This window comes from Acomys russatus, chromosome 27 (assembly GCF_903995435.1).
Source record: "Acomys russatus chromosome 27, mAcoRus1.1, whole genome shotgun sequence".
NCBI lineage: Eukaryota > Metazoa > Chordata > Mammalia > Rodentia > Muridae > Acomys > Acomys russatus.
Genome location: NC_067163.1, coordinates 41,464,824 through 41,482,536, shown reverse-complemented (window position 1 = coordinate 41,482,536; position 17,713 = coordinate 41,464,824). Strand labels below are relative to the sequence as shown.

The following is a 17,713-nucleotide window of genomic DNA, read 5'->3' as shown; positions in this document are numbered from 1 at the left end:
ATTTGGGTTCACTCTGGGTTTGCCATTGGTTATGTGTAGTTTGTGTTATTTAGATAATATTTTGGCCTTTAAAAATCTGTAATGTAAGTTTATGTTTCTCTATGTGTAACAAAAACTGTTCTATGGATGACATAAGTGCTCACTAGCATGTTAGCTAGCAAGCTGTTTAATCCTCATATAGACCTCAGTAAAAGTGTGTCATCTTTTAAGCAATAGATGATAACTAAGCCTGCTTTCCACCACAATGATATGTTTTCTATATTGAAAATGTGTGTTTTTACTAAGCACAGAGATGAAAGTATTATAACGGTCCTCACTAATTGACCTAAAGTGTTCATGAACCTCTGGCAGTGCATAACTTCCTTCAGAAGTAATGGCGATTTTACCATGACCTGTGCCCATTTATTCTTCCAGAGAACAATGGCTAGAGAAAGCAGTCCACTCTGCCCATATCAAACTGGGCATTTCACTACCTTGCTTAAATCGATATATGTTTGTGTAGCTTCAGCCCATATACAGTCATATTTCTGAGGTTTTACATTTTCACATTCCTGTTGGAAACCAAAACTATTCTCTTTGTAGGTGCTTTAAACGTGTGTATAGAATAAAACTATAGCAGAAAAATAAAATGTCTTTGAAATGAAGCTTATACCAAAACAGAGCATAGTCTCTGTTGGGATGTATTTGAGGTTTTATTTATTTATTTTTTTTTCTCGCAAATCTCTAGAGTTAAAAAAAAAAAAGTCCTTTATCAGACCAACAAAGAAAATGCTCTTGTTAAATTTTATCCCCTAAAAATAAGTTTTTTGGCCATTGAAAGGGAGCGAGCAGCTTCCTTGTTCTAACAGCAATCAGATTTGAAGCTAATCTAGCCCTTTTCTTACAACCATGTAATTATGTTTAATTAAGAAAGCCTTAAAAGCATAAAAGACATTTAAAAATACAGAACTTTTATATATCATTTAGATAAGAGGATAAAGCTGGGAACAGTTTAGAATACTAATAAGTTAGAGCATAATGACTCAATTATTTCATACAAACCTTATTTGATAGACATTACTGAATTTTGTCAATACCTATTACTTTGATGAAAAATTGTTATATGGAACTATATACAATTTTTTAATATTTTCAGAGATGACTTGATTTCTGGAATATATTTTTGTTTCCTATAACAACAATGTTGAGCATAACATTTGACTTTATTTTCTTTCTCTCTCTCTTTTTTTTTTTAGTGCCGTAAAGCAGGAGGTGCCATTTCTAAACACTATAAGGTTTATGAGCGTCCTAACTGTGGTCAGTGCCACTGCAAAATTACTGTGTGTCGCTTAGGGGAGAACAGCAGGATGACATATTTCTGTCCTCACTGTCAGAAAGAAAACCCTCAGCATGTTCAAATATGGTAAGATGCCTGATTTAGACTATCTCTCTGAATGGCTAATAATCAGAGCATGTGCCTGAAGCACTGCCAGGTACTGGGAGCATGTAGTTAGCACAGAACAATGAGATGGAAAACACCTATAAAAACCCACACAGAGGAATGCATGAAAATGGCTGTCAGAACAGCATTAACGCACTAGAGCTAGAACAAGAATCCTTTCAAGTTAATATGAATAGAAGCAAATCTAATTCGTAGGACCATAAAAATTAAAACTCAAAACCAATTTTTAAAAATATTGACTTTGGGAAAGTCAGGATAGAATGGGGAAGATCTTTGAGAGACATGGTAGTCAATAGACTGCCCAGGAAGGACACCTAATGGGCCACATGGCAAGATGTGTAATGGCTGAGGGTTACCAGCATGGTGGTTTTAGGTGAGGCATGAAAGGCTCGGCTCACTGAGAACAGAGGAAGAAATGAACTGAGCTTCCATGACCTATCGCTTTTCACTGGGAGGAAACAAAATGGCGTGACTAGGAAGAGAAGGAAAGTAGGCCTTGCTGAGCTGTGCCGAAGCTGAGGAGGTGGGTGGGCTGTGGAGAACACAGAGGCGTGGCTTGTGTTTTCATAACACGTCGGCATCCTCTTGCCTTTTCTCCCTCTGTGTTCTGTTGCTGTGTGACTCTCAGTTTGGTTTCCAGCTCTAAACCATTTTATCCCCTTCCTGTCAGACTATTTTATTATCACATAGATAGGAAAATATCATTAGACAATTAACTGTACTTGTTATAGGGGTTTCTGGTTTTATTTTTCATAACAGGACTATTTTTCATGATGCAGTTATACGTTTATTTGATTCCATGCATTTAGCACAGTATCAAGTACACAGAAAGCCTTCAGTATATTTGCCTATTGGATAAATGATTAATGTTTCATGTTTGTCTAGAATCTATTGCTTTTTCCAGCTTTTGAGCTTAAAGTTTTCCTTTTTTTTTTCCCAAATAGTGAAATAAATGATATTTAATCATATAAACATGATATTTGTCAATTCCAAAGGGTTTGGAAATGGGGTTTTCAAGACTCATAGGTTTCCTGAAAGAGATTTAGATTTACTTGTGAGCCCTGCTGTACTAGAAGTGTCATGGGGCTTGTAATTCCTCTCCTTCATGCCACCCTAATCCTGCTTTATATACTGGCTTTCAGTTTAAGTCCTTGGAGAACCATTCACGCACTGCAAGATAAATGCATGTATAATTTTTAAAGCGCGAAATCCAATACTGCTTGTCCTATTTAAGATTTCTGTCTTATAAATTTTTTAAAAATAGTTTTTATGATGTATTATTTACGTTCTTATTACTTGCCAGGCTCTGGGAATGCAAGGCAGAATATCACATAAGCCCTCAAAGTTCTCAGGTTCTGAGGTGGGACATGGGCACCTATCTGGTTTTGCACAGTGGTGGAGATGCTGTATTTATTTCACCAGCGATGGAGCTGTAGAGGTGGAAGCAGATGTCTCCAGGGCGGACAGGGTCATCTTTCTAGTATAGATGGAAATAGGGATCCATCACAGACAAGAGGAATTTCCTGGTAGGGAAACCAGAATGTGGAGAAGGACAGGGGAAAACATCTAGTTTATCTGTACACATACACAGAGGGGAGTGTTAGGGCATTTTGTTTCTTTGTATGGACACAGGCATAGCTTAAACACCATCTAGAATAGCAAGCACTTATAACTGGTCGAAGGTTATTGAGAACTTGGTGCTGTTGACAAGCATGCTCTTACCATGGCCCTTACCTGCAGAAGTATTTAAAGGGCTAGGACAACTTGAGGGCATTTGGAAGACTTAAACACTGTAGTGACTTAGTATTGATGCAATGAACTTCTTTGGGGAAGAGAATTTGACTGCAATTTCCATTTATAAAATATGGGCTAAATGGGTCATATAATCAAATGAAGATTGAGGTAGTTTGTAGACTTAATAGAAAAGCTGTAGGAACCAGAGCCTTAAGGACTGGAAGCTGTGCAGCTAATTCAGCTAACCAGTGCTGTCTGTATGCCCCCAGCAGGTAGCTGGTCTCCTTGCTTCCATACCCTACCTACTGTCTCCACCTTACACTGTTAGAAGCACTCAGAAAACTCTAGGATACTAGCTTAGGAGTTGTTGATGGGCTGGATGTAAGATGTAAGAACATGTGAGGCTGAAGTCTGCAGTTATTTCCTGTTAAGAAAATGCTGGTACCCTCTGCTGAAACAAAATGGCAGAGTTACAGACTATGGGATCATGATTTTGTTAGTACCAGTGTCATGTAGATTTCATAACAAATGTCCACAATTTTAGCATAAAGCAGCAGAAATAAATTTATTCACTCAAGTTGGGATGCTAGAAGCTTGAGTAATATCATCAAACCAAAAAAAAAAGAGTACTGACAGGTCTGTCTTCTGAAGGTCCTATGGGGGCATAAATCCCTTGCTTCTTTGAGCCTCTGATAGCTGCCAGAATTCCTTGACATGTGGCTATGTTACTATAGTTGCTGCCTGTTTTAACAGTACCTTCTTTTTTTTTTTTTTTTTTTTTCTTCCTGTGTGTCAAGTCTGCCTTTTCCCCTCTTATAAGGACAGGTCTCCCTAGGTCAATATTCTCAATTTCACCTGCGAAGACGCTTTATAAAGCAACCTTTCCAGTTATCTCATATTGTGACCTGGGGTCTTCGGGCATTCTTCAATGTAGTATGGAATGTTAAACATGTGCACGTATGAGACTGCTGTGTATGCATGCCAAGACTGGGAAATATTTATGACTGGTATGATTATGAGATGGAACAGCAAAATCAAAAAAGATCTAGAAGCTTCCAGATGAAGTAATATACATCCCCCCTTTGATTAGGATAGCAGAAGATGACAATAATAAAGCCGTTGTGGCACACTGAGAATCGGAAGGTCATTTAAATTGTGTTCAACTGTGAATAAATGCAGCCTGTTGCCTTTTAGAGCAGGTTGTGTGCAGTGGCCAGGAGTTAGGCCAGGGGAACAAATTCTGTGGGTTTAGAGTGCTATACACACATGAGACACTATGTTAGAAGTCAAGGTGAAGATAAAAGAGCCTTAATGAGATGCATCTTACTTTCCACTTTCCTTGTGCTGTTCACTATTTTACCAAACAAGCCGGGGTGTACGGCTGGCTGGTGTGGTGCGTAAAAGGAGCAAGGTGTTTCAGAAGGCGAAGCTGCCTTTGAGAGTCAGAGAATTTATGCTCTGGAAAAAAAAAAATGAGCTGAATAGCCTTCCTGCAAGAGATTTTCTCAGTGGTAACACATGCAACTGGTGGCACTGCCTGCTATGGCACTGCTTAACTGCATGGGTTCCGAACAGGGACCTTATGAGAGCTTTAGAAGCATGCTTTCTTGTCAATCGGTAACAGCCATGATGTACTCAGCACTCAAAATCAGGTTTAGTCTTATTGTTCCTAAACCCAGTAAGTATATATGTAACAGTGGGAAGAGATATCCTTGCCATCCTTATGGATCAAGTGGTCAGTATTGTGCTTAGCAAATACTACTGAAAAATCTAGGATTTTTAGAATTTTATATTCTGGTAACATGAAGTCAGGTAAAGCTCTTCTCATTTTATTTTCTCCTTTTTTCTCATTTTTTTTTTTTTATTGTTGTGATTATAGCATAATTAATCATTTCTCCCTTCTCTTTCCTCCCTGTAAGCCCTGTATACTACTCTGTGCTCTTTTTCAAATGTATGTCCTTGTTTTCATTTTATTTTCAGTGCTCTGATTTTAGCATAACCTTTTTCTTTTTAAAAATTAATTGACTAGGTAACGTTTCAGCTTTGCTTTGGAAAGTACTATTTAAAATATTTGCAAAATACTTCAAGATGGTTATAGCGAATGCTTTTGGTTTTCTGTTTTTTTAAAACACAGTACTTTTATTCTCTATAAAAAAGCTTATTCATGAATTTAGCAGGAATCAATAAGACAGGATAGAGTTATCATATGTCTCAATAACAACTTTTAAATAATAATAAATGGAATTGGAGTATCAGTGTTTCTATAATAGTTTAAAATATCTAGAATGTATAAGAATAAAATATTAAGAATATAAATGATTGATTTAGAAGTTTATTTTACAGCAAACTGCCAACGAGAAATGCAGCAATAACCTGGACTTGTAGGAGAGAGGATTGCCTTACAGACTCTGTGGCTCGGAAATCTGAAGAGCAGTGGTCCTGCGTGGTTTGTACCCTCATAAACCAACCCTCTGCTAATGCCTGTGATGCTTGTTTGACAGCAAGGCCTGTTGGTAAGAGTAACATTTTACTTTGAATTCATAAAATTTGTAAGAGGATTTATTGTATAGTAAGGTGTACATTGTGCTCTACCTTGATCGTCTATAACCAACTGAAATGCTTTCTGCTTCTTGTTTAGGGAAATTGCCAGCCTTTTCATGTAAACTAGGCTCATAGTCTGTTGAAAATTTAAGAAAGAAAGAAAGAAAGAAAGAAAGAAAGAAAGAAAGAAAGAAAGAAAGAAAGAAAGAAAGGGAGGGAGGGAAACCATGCTTTTCCTAAAACAGTATGCGCCTTTGTATCTCTAGTCCTGAGATGATCACATCTGTTCTCTACTGTTTCTAATGAATTATTCAATAAAGCTTTGTTTTATGCAGATTTCAGCAACTTTCCAGTTTGTTATTCAGTCCAAGTGTTTCATAAATTGAAAGGGAGGAATTCTGTGAGAATGTCTTTGCAGGTGGAATTGAAAAATGCTGAATTTTTTCTCTTCTTTCTCCTTCCTACCCCTTGTTATTAAAATCTTTACCCAGACAATTGTACTGATTTCATTGAAATCCTTCAAAATAACTCTTTATAGCTCCCAATCTCAGGCGTTCAGAGAATGTAAAACCTCAGAGGAAACCTGTGATTAAGAGCCATCTCACTGATGCAGTTCCCATTGTGCTCTCAAAGTGTTATTTCTTTCCCCAATTAGAGATGAGAAAGTTCCTTCTTGACTTAAGGACCCCTGCATTGTATTAGCGGCTGTATTGTGCTGTGTTCCCTGAGCCTGGGAGGCAGGCATCATCCCTTCAACAGCTTTGCAAAATCCCAAAAAGGACTGCACCTCCTTCAGCATCACCCAAGAGAGAAGCTGTTGGAAAATCAGTCGTAGTTTTCTACATTTATTTCAGCATTCTGGGATGCCTTTATATGCCTCGCCAACTAGTGTTTTTATTTTTTAAATATGAAGAGACATATAGATCATATTGTGATGCTGACTCCAAAATTCTAGGATATTTGCTGAAACTTTTATTCCTATCAGCATTAAGTGTCTATATTTCTTCCTTGAGAATCTTAAGTAAATCTTTCGTTTTGGTCCTGTCATTCATAGAAATATTCCTGTCCATATATTGGTCTCTAGCTGCCAAGCTGAGGCTTCATGAGATATCATTCTTAATTATTGCTGCTTAATGTGTCACCTAACATTACTAGAACTGATAGCTGAATAGTCTTTAGATATTGAAACATAAAAAAAAGCAAATGTAAATCTTTGTGAACACCATCTTTCAGTTCCTATAGGTTGTTGATGTTTTCTTTCCTAAGCTGAAGATGATGCGCTGTCATATGTCCAAGTGAGCTTCACAACGTGGTTGTGCCTATTTGCTGACTATAAGGAACTAAAACTTAAAATCAAATCTGTTTCAAATAGTCGGTAATTTATATTTTTAAGAATACTGTAAAATCACTTGTCTCATTGTTCCCAATTCAGTGCCCAAGAATGGAGAGAATCCCGTCACCTTTAACAACTTAGTGAAGTACCCTTGTAATAACTTTGAGAACACACATGCAGTGAAGATCAACAGGGAAACTGTATTTGGAAGTACAACCCTTGTCTTGACAGATTTCAGCAATAAATCCAGGACTTTGGCCAGAAAGAAAAGCCCAAACCGGATAATAGGTGGGGAATTTCAAAACTTTCCTCCTGCAGACATATGTTTAAGTGATCCACAGCACCCTTCCAGAGAAGGAATAAACTACATAAGTCAACAATTCAACAAGGTGAACGGATCGCCTACAGTTTGTGCCCGGTCTAAATTATTTACTTCGGCACATAAAAAATTGAAAACAGCTCACTCTTCATCAACGGACCTTAAGAGTCACAACTCTCGATTTCCTAACAGGTATGATATTTCTAACTTTGGTCTTTACAATATTGGCATTAAGTTGCCCCCTCTCCCTTTGGTGTAACCCTGCTGCCCTGGATCTCACTCACAGAGATCCACCTGCCTCCACCTTCTGAGTACTGAGATGAAAGGCTTGCACCACTACCACCCAGGTTAGTGTTTTTACGATCTGTAAGGCATTTGTGTTGCATCAAGTTCTAAGCAGGGAGAAAATGCACCAATTGCTAAGGAGGTTAGATTGCTTTTAGTAGCATAAGCACTGAAAATTATCATAACGATTTGCTCGCTTTTCTTTCTCTAGCTAATTGATGTTAGCACAGAAGAGAAATGGAACATATTTTCCTGCATCTCCAACAAGTTTTTAAAAATTCTTTTCCTGACTGCAACATATGCTATATATGACATATTTGGGAAATATCAGAAAATATATAGAAAACTATTTAAAACACCCACAATCATACCAGTTATCTGCTGATATCTTATATACAGATATTTCTTGATTCCCAAGGTAGTCATATCCCAATAAGCCTGTCATACGACGTTGAAAATCAATTGCCTTCACTCAAGCTTCTTAACATCAGTCTAGCAATGCATGACACGGTAGGGTCCCGGTTCTCTCCTTCATGTCATGTGCCTGATTGGGAGTTATAGCTTGTCAATCACTGTGAGAAATTATTAGCTTGCATGCCACAAGCTTGAATAAAGACCAAAATTTGAGCTCTGGCTTCTCCTGTATACTGGTTTGTCTTTCACCATGGGAAAAGTGAAAGCATTGTGAGTGGCCCACTGCACTTCTTCCTAGAAAAGCCAAGTTCTGAGTGGGGCCATTATCTACAGAACTTCAGTAGGAGTCTTCTGTTTCAAAAAAGAGAAACCAGAGACTGTTGTGTTGAGTTTCTGTTAACGTAAGAAAGTAGCTTTATTTTCAGTCATGTGGGTTGTTTGTTTGTTTCTTTGCTTTTCTATTTTTAACCAAAATTTCCAAAAGAGCATCCATGATATTTTTATGTCTAAAATAAACTGCAGTTCCTATTAAGGACTACATGCGCCAGATGTGTTTTATGAAACTAGCACCAGCTACATGGCTGGAAGAAGATCCCCAATTGTTAGCTGAGCTGTAGAAGCCTAAGAAGCAGGAATATCGCCTTTGGTTCCATGAGTACTGCAGCCAGTCTCCACTGACCTCCCTCAGTGGCATCACCCTCTTCCAACCTAGGCTTCCTGTCACAGCCCAGGAAGCATCCATGAGAAAAAGAGGGATTGCTTCCACAAGTGTTCTGTCCTAATTTCTTCATCACAAATCAGTTGCTACACAAACATAGCATTTTAATTTTTCAGAAATATGCATGTGTTGGGGTAGGGGGGACTGTGGAGGTTAGGAGACAGTTCACAAAGGTCTCTTCTGTCCTTTCACCACGTAGGTGCCAGGTGCTATCCTCCTGTTGTCAGGCTTGGCAGCAAGCACCTTTGCCCGCTCAGCCCTCACATTCATTGACCCTTTGGAGCATTTTAAGGGAAGAGTACATAAAATGAATAATATCTTTTCTTACCAATGGGAGACAGTTACCATGAAACCTGAAGTAATCTTAGGGGAGTTCGGGTTAATTGATGTTCCTTATCTATTGATGGGGAGATTCTTCGACTAGGCCGTGGGATGAGGGAGCATATAGGCTAAACTTCTGATCCATACTCTGAGAATCCTTAAAGATTGTTTCATAACAATTCTCAGACAGTTTTTGCCCAGTATGTGCATTTATCTGTAACAATTGCTACCTCTAAATCTTCTATCATGAGTTAATTCTGATGATTGACCCTTAGCTGAATTTTTTTCAAAATATTTTGTTCATAATCATTTAACACGAGTGATATAACTGCTGCCTGTGGTATATTTGAATAACCTAGGGGAGACTGAACATTTAACTGACTAGATAAATACATCTTTTCACTCTAATTCCAATTAATGCCTTATGATGAAAATCAGGAAGAGCTACAGTCTGAGTTAGGAGGCTGTCTTGTAGAAGTTAATTGCTTTTAATCAGGTTGTCTCTTCGGTGGCAGAACTAGAAGGAAGTGGGAGTGGTGGTTGCTTTAAAATATGGTGCCATTCATTGTACCCAGATGAAATATCCTGTCATATTTTTATTCTCTTCATGCAAAGAAAAAGCCACAAAAAAACCAGACTATTTAACTAATCAAGTAACAATTTAAAAAAAAAAATTAATGCAACCTTAAACTAAGATGATTTCTTCATAAGCCATCAACAGTAGAATCATATGATTAATCACAGTGCACAGCATGGCTTAGAAATGCTACAATCGTGTGTGTGTGTGTGTGTGTGTGTGTGTGTGTGTGTGTGTGTGTTGAATAGAAGAGCATCAGGATGAAACTCCACAATCAATCAAGATCAAGTGGCAGGATAAATGTCAAGTGATGAAATGAATTCACCCAGCAGCCCTTCTGCACCCAGCTACTTTACAAGGAATAAATTGCAAATTACTGTCATTTATTTCATTTTGCTCCTTGTCTGGCAGCTAGAGTGTTCATCTCATGGACAAGATGCCTAGCCGAGGCTCACCACAAAACACTGTTTAAACAGGTAGTCTGCTCAGAATTTATAGCCAGTTTATTTTCTTTAATAACCATAGGGTAATTAATTTGACTTTTGTTCCCTCAATTAGCGATCTCTTTGCCATGCTGTTGCATGCTATGTTGAAAAGGCTTATTTTTGGATTGGTCCCTAAATATACTTGAATGTTATGCACTTACTCGATGATAAGTTAGATAATTGAACCAATTTTTAAGCAGTTAACAATAGCTTCTAAGACCAGTTAAAAATCTCTGATTCAATTGCTGTAAACACAGAGAAAAAAAAAAAAAAAAACATGGTGGTACATTTTCAAAGAGAGCTTGTGTTCCAGCTGGAATACCATGCAAAGGGTCACATGGAAGAGCAAAAGGACACCTTTGAAATAATCTCCATTTTGCCATGCCTGCTTCCATCAGCTGTGTGGGGAGGTCTGCTTGTGTCTGCTTTACCTCATGGGGTTCTCAGGGCCTCCCTTATTTAAGTTCTGCTTACTTTAATCTTTGAAATAATATTGAATGGCCAGCTCTACATTCACTTTGACTGATTAAATCAGTAACTATTTCCAAGCATTATTTTTATTATAATAAATCATTCAATCTATAAAATCAATAACTTATAAACTAATTAATTAATAATTATAGTATAGTAATTTTTCATCACAAGGACAGTTTTTTAATCTTTATTGTTAATTTATCTATTCTTAAGGTACTCAGGATGGAACCCATATGTTTTGCACATGCCAGAAGCAATTTTATCATTTTATTATTTATTCAGAATTTGTTGTTTCTGAAGCATTGTCCTTGATTCTAATGATGTCTGCTCCAGCAAACTACAGGCAACAAGGCCAGATCCAGCCTAACACCTGTTTGTGTGATATTTAATTTCCATTTGTTTAGTTATTTTTGTATTAAAAACAACAGAATTGAGTAGTTGCCACAGAAACTCAGAAGCTTAAAATATGTGTTGTCTGAAAAGGTTTTGCCAAATCCTGGTCTACCACATCACTATGCCATTTATAAATCAATATTCAAATGAATAGGCTAATCATCAAAATAAGTTCAACCATTCTTTAGCCTAAATTTAGCTAGGAAAATGCTCTGCTACATTTTAGAAAACATGTAAATAATAATCGAAACAAAGAGGAACCAAGATATCCTCAATTAAGCAGAACTTTTAATTAGGCTGGATAATGTTTTCTATCATAAAATTGAGGTTAGCTTGTGCATATTTAGAGCTGATGTGATCACAGGTGGCACTAGTAGCTTGGTTACATAAATTCAGCCCTTCCCTACTTAATGTGCATACGAATCACCTGGGAATCTTGTTAGCAAGCAGATGCTGATTCCAAAGGGATTTGGAGGAGGTAGTGGGTAGTTCAGTATGTCTGAGGAGCTCCTGGGTGAAACTAATGTCTCTACTTAGTGGGACACATCCTGGGTACCAGGGATAGGACAATATATATTAGCTTTGTCTTCTTCAGCATTATGCCAGGGAAGACACAGGATGGAACACAAGATGAAGAAGAGGTAAGGCATCAGTGCCTTTCCTCTTTAGTCTTATCCCCTACCTTTACCTCAGGAAAGCTACAACTGTGAGGACTCTAAATCTCTCCTTAGGTCTCTGAAATTTTGGGTCAAAATTTAAGGCAAGTGAATTAGGAAATATTGAACTAAATGCTACCAAAACAGCACTTTCAAAATCATATAGCATAGTTTTGGTTGTTGTCGTTTGTTTGTTCTTTGGGGGAGGGAGGGTATTGGAACTAAGGTCTCATAGTTGGTATGTGGAACTCTAAACTCCATCCCTACCTCTTCCTCATGTGATTAAGACAGGCTCTTGCTAAACTGGCCAGGCTGGCCTTGAACAGACAGACCTCTTGTGTCATTCTCCTGAGAAGCTGAGATTACAGGCCTGAACCACCAGGGCCACCAAAAGTATATATTAAACTGTGTATTTATGTGTGCACATTTTATTGAGCACCTTTTCCATTGCTAATACCTTTAACTTCATTTTGTTTCTACCTTAAATTTTTCTTAATACTGTTTATGACACTCCTTCTACTTTGAAACCTCTTGCCTTGTCTATAGCCACCTGGATGCTGAGTTTCTCTTGAAATGATAGTTTTGAATTACCAATGGACCTCATCGGCGCAAGGAAGGGTGTGGAAAACAAAAGCCATTGCCTTCCACCTTCCCTATCCCTGGCCACTCTGAAGAAAGACACAAAAATAGTTACTGGCGACATATTTAATGAAAATACTGTCCGTGGCATTGCCACTAGCTACTCTTATATTACAAATGGCAGCTTCCAAAACTGTGCTTAGATTTCTTTTTTAAGTTCTATGGCAGCAGATATTTTAAAGTAATGTATTTAATCATATCTTTTTAAAAAGTATAAATCAGTTTCATCACAAGTGAATGATCACAACCTCTGAACATTTCAATTAAATATGCTGCTTGAAGCATCATTATTTAAGCAGTGTTGCAAAATATTTTAAGTATTACTATTATTTTTATAAATTTTCCCCAACATGAAATGGGCTATTTACTATTAAAGGAATTAAAAGTAAGGACTTTATATGGGGGGATTCTGGTCTTGTTTTGTTGTTGCATTTGTTTTGTTTTGGTGCTGGGGATCAAACCCCCTTTGCATATGCTAAGTACACCATCTACAACTGAGATAAATTCCTATACCCTTCCTTCATTGCTATGAATGCTTTTATCCAGAAACATGTATTACTTAAAACATTCAAGACATAGAAAATTAAAAATTACAATAAACCCTGCATATACAGCTGAAGGACAAGATCATCTCCTGGGCTCTGGTCACTGTGTCAAACACTATGAGTTTCATGTACAGAGATGTATATTTCTTCTCTCCCAAGCAGCTTGTTTATTACTAGAATATTATTGTGATGAAAATAGTAACTATGATCACTGTAGGACATAGAAAATTGTCTTAAAATGGACAGTAAATGGTCACAAGATGGCCTCCTTGGTGCATCGATGAGAGTTTCTGTAGATGAGAAGGTAATTAGAGATGACTGTAAGCCTGCTTGCTTTGGGAGATGGGGTCCAGGTACAGTTAAGACTATCTTAGAGGAAATAAAAGTGAATATGCCGTCTATATTGTAAGGGAAGAAATGATTACCAGAAGCGAAAACTTAAGAAAACCCAATATTACTTCTTACAAATTCAGCTGTTTTTGTTCAGAATTTTAAGGCTAATGCCTTTGACACATAGTGAGTTTTGAAATCAAGTAGAAATATCCGGGGAATCAAAAAATTAAGAGTATAATATGGCTTTCTATAGGTGTAACACGAAATGGTGGAGGCAAGATGGCATGAGTGACTTTTTTCGTGCTGCTGTGCTACCATGATTGTGTTACCTGTCATTACAGTGAATTCCAACCCAAGGCAACACCTGCTCCTCAGTCTGTAAGAGCTGGCAGTCCTCGGTGCAGGAAGCATAACCGCCTCTGTGTTCTCCGAGTGGTGCGGAAGGCTGGAGAAAACAAGGGGAGGCAATTTTATGCCTGTTCTCTACCCAGAGAAGCCCAGTGTGGATTTTTTGAAGTATGTGTAAAATTTCCCATGCTTAACTGCAGTTCAAGTGAATGTTGGTTTATCGTATCAGTATTTGTAGTTTTCCTTTCACATTTATTCATTTTTTAAAAATGCGTGTGTTTGGGACAGAATCCAAGTTCTGGGATTACAGTTACATACCCCCACCCCTGGCTTTACCTTTCCATTTTAAAAGCCACATTAATATTCAGGGTAAAGTATGGGTGTTACCTTCCAATGTGAAGAGGTTTGGCAAATAAGAGTAATGATAGAAAAGCTATTGGATCATGAAGGTCATACTTAATCACAAGTATAACAATGTTGCTTTTGGTTCATAATGGTAAATAGGGAAGTATTGAGGCCAGATGTAGTGACATACATCTGTATTCCAAATACTGGGCAAGGTGAAGCAAGAAAATCTTGAGTTGGAGACCAGACTGATATAATGAATTCCAGATCAGCCTGGATGGTGAAACCCTATAGCAAAAGGAAGGAAGGAAGTGTGGGAGGCAGAGAGGGAACATGAAAAAGGCATTAAGGACGAAGAAATACTAAGTAAGAATTCTTTAAAACCTCTGCCTTATGTATGCATTAGATAGAGCCTATGAGAAAAATCAGTGTATGTGCCAGTAATTGACTTGGATTTACAATAACCTTAGTGAATTCAACTAGGAGTGTATCTTGGCTGGGGGAACAGGTGGGAATGACAGCCTAATGATAATCCAGCCACAGGTGATTCTTTAGATGTGGTAGGTCCCTTCAGTCGTTCTCCCTGCTTTCCTCACACTGTAACATTTCAATGCTTAAGGGCACACATTTCCCATAGTTACACCTCTTACAGCGCCTAATAGAAAAAGGAAAAGATCGATCAACTTCAGTGCTGAGGCCCCAACATTGATGGTTTGTCTTACTGAGAAATAAAATGTTCCTCAGCCCAGTGTTCAAACCTTCTTAAGGTTTGACAGCTTTAGGTCCTACACTTAGTGTATACTTATTCATACTAGATTCATAGATTTTCTTAAGAACCATTTAAATATAATGGGAAAATAATAGTGATAATTTTATATTGCTAACATTATCACAGCCCCCATTCATTCCTATCTTGAGACCAAAGTCTTGAGACTAAGAGTAGAGTGGCTTTTGTCTAATTAGTTTGCATATACCTGCTGGGATCTTCCTTTGCCTAGTCGACAAGTGGAATTTAGTATTACAGTTATAACAAGTGTTTAACTAAATCAGACATATAGATGGGGCACTGGCAATAGCTTAATATCAAGGTGCTGGCAGTTTTCAGTTACTCTGGATAAAGGGAGGGATTGTATATACTTTTACATGACATAAAGTTTGGAATTTGGGCAATTTATTACGTGATTGAAACAAATTGTGAATAAAATGCTTCTTTGACTTTCTTAAAGTGCAGCAACTAATAGCTTTCTGTTTCTCAATGTCAAATTGATAGCCACAGCAATGAAACCAATATGACATCAAGTGAGGCTAGTCTCGTCTGCCTGTGTTGTAACACCGTGTGTTCTTTATACCCGTCTTCTTCCTACCTTAGTGGGCAGACCTGTCCTTCCCATTCTGCAGGCATGGCAAGCGCTCCATCATGAGAACAGTACTGAAGATTGGACCTAATAACGGGAAGAATTTTTTTGTATGTCCTTTTGAGAAGGAGAAGCAGTGTAATTTCTTCCAGTGGGCAGAGAGTGGACCGGGAATGGAAATTATTCCAGGATGCTAGTATTTTCTCTTTTTAAAGCATATCGGGCACATAACCTCATCAAACTTACAATGTTCAGTCCTCTTTGTTTAGTAGAAAGCTTATAGAAGACCTGTGATCCATATAAATTAAGACGCTGTGGTATTTGAGAAATATTCTTTACTTAAATGTGTCACCTTACCATTTTCTTTTGTAATAATGAGCACTATTTCAAGAGAGGGACAGTTTATTCACTTTCAAATATATATTCAATATATTTAATAATGATGACAATAAAGTATTCTTAGTTTGGTTTTGGTCTCTTATAAGTTCTTTGGTTAACAGTAATTTGTAGGAGATTATGTACTACATCACATTATAAGATACTCATTCTGTTGAATTGAAGACACAGAAATAAATTTTTGACAAAGAACCCAAATCTATGCAATGGAAAAAAGATAGCATCTTCAACAAATGATGCTGGTCTAACTGGATGGCTACATGTAGAAAAATGCAAGTAGATCCATATTTATCACCATGGATAAAACTCAAGTCCAAGTGGACTAAAGACCTCAACACAAAACCTGATACACTAAATCCGTTAGAAGAAAAAGTGTGGAAGAGCCTGGAACTCGTTGGCAAAGGGGACAACTTCCTGAATAGAACACCAACAGCTCATGCATTCAGGTCAACAATTAATAAATGGGACCTCATGATGCTGAGAAGCTTCTGAAAGGCAGGAGACAGTCAACAGAACAAAGTGAAAGCCTTCAGACTGGGAAAAGATCTTTACCAACTCTACATCTGACAAAGATCTAATATCCAGAATATATAAAGAACTCAAGAAATTAACACCACCAAACCAAAAAACCCAATTGAGAAATGAGCCTCAGAACTAAACAGAAAATTCTCAAACAGAGAAATATCGAATGGCTGAGAAACACTTTTAAAATGCTCAACATCCTTAGTCATCAGGGAAATGCAAATCAAATAGACTCCGAGATTCCATTTATACCCACAAGAATGGCTAAGATAAAAAACTCAAGTGACAACACATGCTGGCAAGGATGTGGAGAAAGGGGAACACTCCTCCATTGCTGGTGGGAGTGTAAACTTGTACAATCACTTTGGAAATTAATCCGGCGCTTTCTCAGAAAATTGGGAATAGGGCTACCCCAAGACCTAGCTATTCTGCCTCTTGGAATATACCTGAAAGATACTCCACCACACAACAAAGACATTTGCTCAACTATGTTCATATTAGCCTTATTCGTAATAGCCAGAATATTGAAATAACCTAGATGTCCCTCAGCCAAAGAATGGATAAAGAAACCATGATACATCTACACAATGGAATACTACTTTGCTATTAAAACCAAGGAAATCTTGAAAATTTCAGGCAAATAGATGGAACTAGAAATGATCATCCTGAGTGAATTAACTCAGACCCAGAAAGATACTCACTTATAATTGGACACTAGCCCAACATAGATGTCCTCTGAGAGTCTTCATCTAGCAGGGGACAGATGCTGGTACTCGCTATTGCGACTCCAGGTGAGAGTGGTATGGAAGAATGGGGAGATAGAAGGACCCAGAGGGTCCAGGAACCATACAAGAGGACCATCAAGGCTGGCAGATCTGGACCCAGCAGAGCCTGCACAAACTGCTATACCAACCAAGGACAATGCATGCAGCAAACCTAGACCCCCTATTTAGATCTAGTCAATGGAGAGTGCACTCTCAATGCTTGCGGGAAGAGCAAGGACTGCCTCTGGCATGAACTCTGGTGTCCCCTATTTGACAACTTCCCCTTGGTGGGGAGGCCTGGTGGCACGCAGAGGAAGGGGAAGCAAGCTATCTGGATGAGACTTCATAATCTGTGATCATATGGTGGGAGAGGAGGTCCCCTTCTGTCAGAGGTTTATGGGAGCGGAATGGGGTGAAAAATGGAGGGATAGGAAATAGGAGATAGAAGTGAAGGGATAACAATCGGGATGTAATCTAAATAAATTATTTTTAATTATGCAATACTATATTTAAAAAGATACTCATTCTGTTAGGAATACTTTTCTCAGACACACCACTGTGTACAACATGTGATTAAATGCATACCTTATTTTATTAAACTCAATTTAAGATACAAGATCCTCTCTGTGGAAAACAGTACCATATTCTGTTCAACAAATATAAAGTTCCTGTTAGATACTGGAGATACACTGAAACCTCCAATGACCTTCAGTGTTTTCATAGAAAATTACGGGGATCCAAACTAGCATCACACTTAGGACAAAAGTCACGTGCA

At 37.9% G+C, this 17,713-nt stretch overlaps 1 protein-coding gene across 1 annotated transcript in view; it reads left to right on the top strand.

The window, feature by feature from the left end:
- The window catches only part of Neil3 (nei like DNA glycosylase 3), a 48,507-nt gene extending 32,813 nt beyond the window's left edge, over positions 1–15,694 (top strand). Inside the window, exons 6-10 of the mRNA XM_051169916.1 lie at positions 1,236–1,402; positions 5,519–5,688; positions 7,149–7,560; positions 13,550–13,724; positions 15,271–15,694. Of these exons, the coding sequence (XP_051025873.1) occupies positions 1,236–1,402; positions 5,519–5,688; positions 7,149–7,560; positions 13,550–13,724; positions 15,271–15,453 (1,107 nt within the window). The 3' untranslated portion in view covers positions 15,454–15,694. The remainder of the gene's footprint in view (positions 1–1,235; positions 1,403–5,518; positions 5,689–7,148; positions 7,561–13,549; positions 13,725–15,270) is intronic.
- Positions 15,695–17,713: the final 2,019 nt, after the last annotated feature.